Here is a 2,441-nt window from a genome sequence, read left to right as displayed (position 1 = left end):
TTTAATGTCGTGGTCTTGCCTTCCTCGGGCAGCGTGAACTTAATCAGCTTCCGACGCAGGTCGTCAAGTGAGGGATTGCTGCGCGAGGACGGCGTGCCTGGTCGGAAGTCGTTAAGGTTCCTGTACGCATCCCTGCGCCCTGACGAGAACGACTCTGCGATAGGGGAGAGCCCATGCGCCTGTTGCAACTGCGAGGTCGCGTAAGGGTGCGCGCCGTTGCCTGTGCGTGGTCGTGGCAGCGGCTTGTTCGAGGTCTCCGAGGTGGGCGTAGAGCCGGAATACGAACCAGTTCTCGAGTGTTCGGAGGCTGTACGACTTGCGCCGCGGACCGGCGGCTGTGACGGGGGAAACGGCACTGGCAGAGGCGAAGTCGACCGGCTCGGCGCCCGATTGCCCTGCCTGGGGTCTGAAGGGAGGCCGTACCCCTGCCAACTCGGGCCCTGCGTCTGGGAACCTGGGGTGAGCAGTCCGGCCTGTGGTAGGGCAAGCGGAGCGTCCGGAAGAGTGGGCGTGCGTCGTCCAGACGTACTCGGCGTGCTGGGGGCATGGTGGAGGTTCCGGGGTGTTCGGGCGATCGGGGGCAAAGGCGGCTGCCCTCGTGGTGGAGGAGGAAGGGGAGGGAGATTCGTGCGACTGTGGGCGGTCGTAGGCGTACCGTGTGTACTCGCACTGTTTGGCTGCAATGGCAACGGACGCATGTTGTTTAAGCGAGCTGAGTCCTGGCCGTCGCGTACCAGGCGGGGCAGGTCCGGCGATCCACCATTGGGGGGTAGATGCAGAGGTGCAGGTCGGGCGGACTCCAACCGTCGCGCGCCCGTGCGTGCTGCCCCATGGTCGCTGGATATACTGGAGGTACGGCTGTAGTCGATAGCGCGTGGGCGATTGAGGATGGATGTGAGCGCGCTGCTGGCGGAGCATCGTTGTCGGAGGTGCTTCACGCCGTTGAGAATGCGCACCCTGTCTCCGACGCTCGACATGCCCATCTCCTTCAGGATCATCTGGTCCAGCTCGAGCAGGACATCGCCTCGGATATCATTCGCCCTGAACGTCGCGGCTAGATGTGCACACCTAATTTCGGATAGCCAGACCGCGACGTGCGCGTCGGTCCATGAGCGCAGGAAATCCGGGTATGGTGTGCCAGGAGGAGCCTCAAGCGCATGGTTGGGGTGAGCAGACGTTGGGGTGTTCGTCAAAGATCCGTTTAAGTTAACATTCACACGGGAGAGCTGAGGCTGCTGAAGCGAGATGGGTGTAGCTGGAGAAGACGGGGAGGAGGCTCTGGAGGTGGGCTGGGACGCGTCTTCCAGCGCCTGGAGGTTGCTCGAGCTAGCCACTGCCACAGACATCTAAGATGAGATTCAAGAGGCACCGGAGGTTCGTTGAGAGTCGTCACGGAGAGCGTAGATATTCGAGGATGGCTCGTCGACCGGCGCGCGTTTAACTTCTCATAGACTTGTATGAGGGGTGGCAGATGGAGCCCGGTGGCAGCTAAAACCCAGTGCTGAGCAAGAGCAGGCTCGCAGAGAGAAGAAGAGGGTAGATATGAACAGGAGACTGACGAGAGAAGGCAGGGAGAGGGTGGAAGGTGAGAACAACGATGAGGTCCGCGACCGCAACGACCAACCCACTCGGGCGATCCTGTAAGCGCCCGCCGCGATCATTTGGGTAATTCGCGCGTGCCTTGCCCTTCTTCCACCTACACTCACTCCCTTTTTCTACAACACTCATCTCGGCGCCGGGACGCGGCATCTGGACCCCGGTACGAGGGTTTTGCCGCCGATCGCCTCACGTCAGGACCGCCCTCGACACGCTCGAAGGCAGGCGTCGACATGCTCAGCAGGCCGCTCGCACCTCGCACGTCAATCCCTCGCGCTCAACGCAGACCGTCCATTACTTCATGCGCTGAGCGTACTAAGCTAGTCCGGTCCCTCTTCTTCGCTTGCCCTGCCCTCCACTCTGTCCCCTGCCCGTCCTCCGTTCTCGCTCTCGCTTGCAGCCGCTCGAGCCTGTCTGCTGCCCGTCCCCGCCTGTCTGTCGCTCGCCTCCGCGCTTCCTCTCTCAGCATGTCAGTCTCTGTCTCTTCTCGTTCAACGGCCTCACGCTGACCAGGCTGCACTCTGTGCAGGGTCCAGTCGACGCGCACACCAAGTTAGTCGCACACAAATGCTAGGGCGGTATAGATATCATCATTAGATACTGCTCTACGAACATACAAGCATGGTACCGACTGCCGCTCGTACGTACATGTTTGTAAGCAAGGTCAAATGCTGACGCACGCGTGTAGGCATGTAGACGAACGTACCGCGCCGGACGAAGTCGCCCACGTCCACCATACCGTCCGCAACACAACGCACACGCAACAGACGGAATACGTACCTTCGTGAACGTCTCGTCCGCCTCTGCCCACCACCACCCTGTCCACGTGCTGGAGGCGAGTACAT

The 2,441-nt window shown here is 61.3% G+C and overlaps 1 protein-coding gene across 1 annotated transcript; it reads right to left on the bottom strand.

The window, feature by feature from the left end:
• Positions 1-908: 908 nt before the first annotated feature.
• Positions 909-1,109, bottom strand: TRAVEDRAFT_83435 (uncharacterized protein; the record flags this gene model as incomplete). Its single annotated transcript, XM_008047530.1, has 1 exon — positions 909-1,109. A coding segment is annotated over one exon (201 nt), but the record flags the coding sequence as incomplete, so codon positions are not given.
• Positions 1,110-2,441: the final 1,332 nt, after the last annotated feature.

Source organism: Trametes versicolor (genome assembly GCF_000271585.1).
Source record: "Trametes versicolor FP-101664 SS1 unplaced genomic scaffold TRAVEscaffold_29, whole genome shotgun sequence".
Lineage (NCBI taxonomy): Eukaryota > Fungi > Basidiomycota > Agaricomycetes > Polyporales > Polyporaceae > Trametes > Trametes versicolor.
The sequence above is the reverse complement of the archived record's forward strand: the minus strand, read 5'-3'. Positions and strand labels throughout refer to the sequence as shown.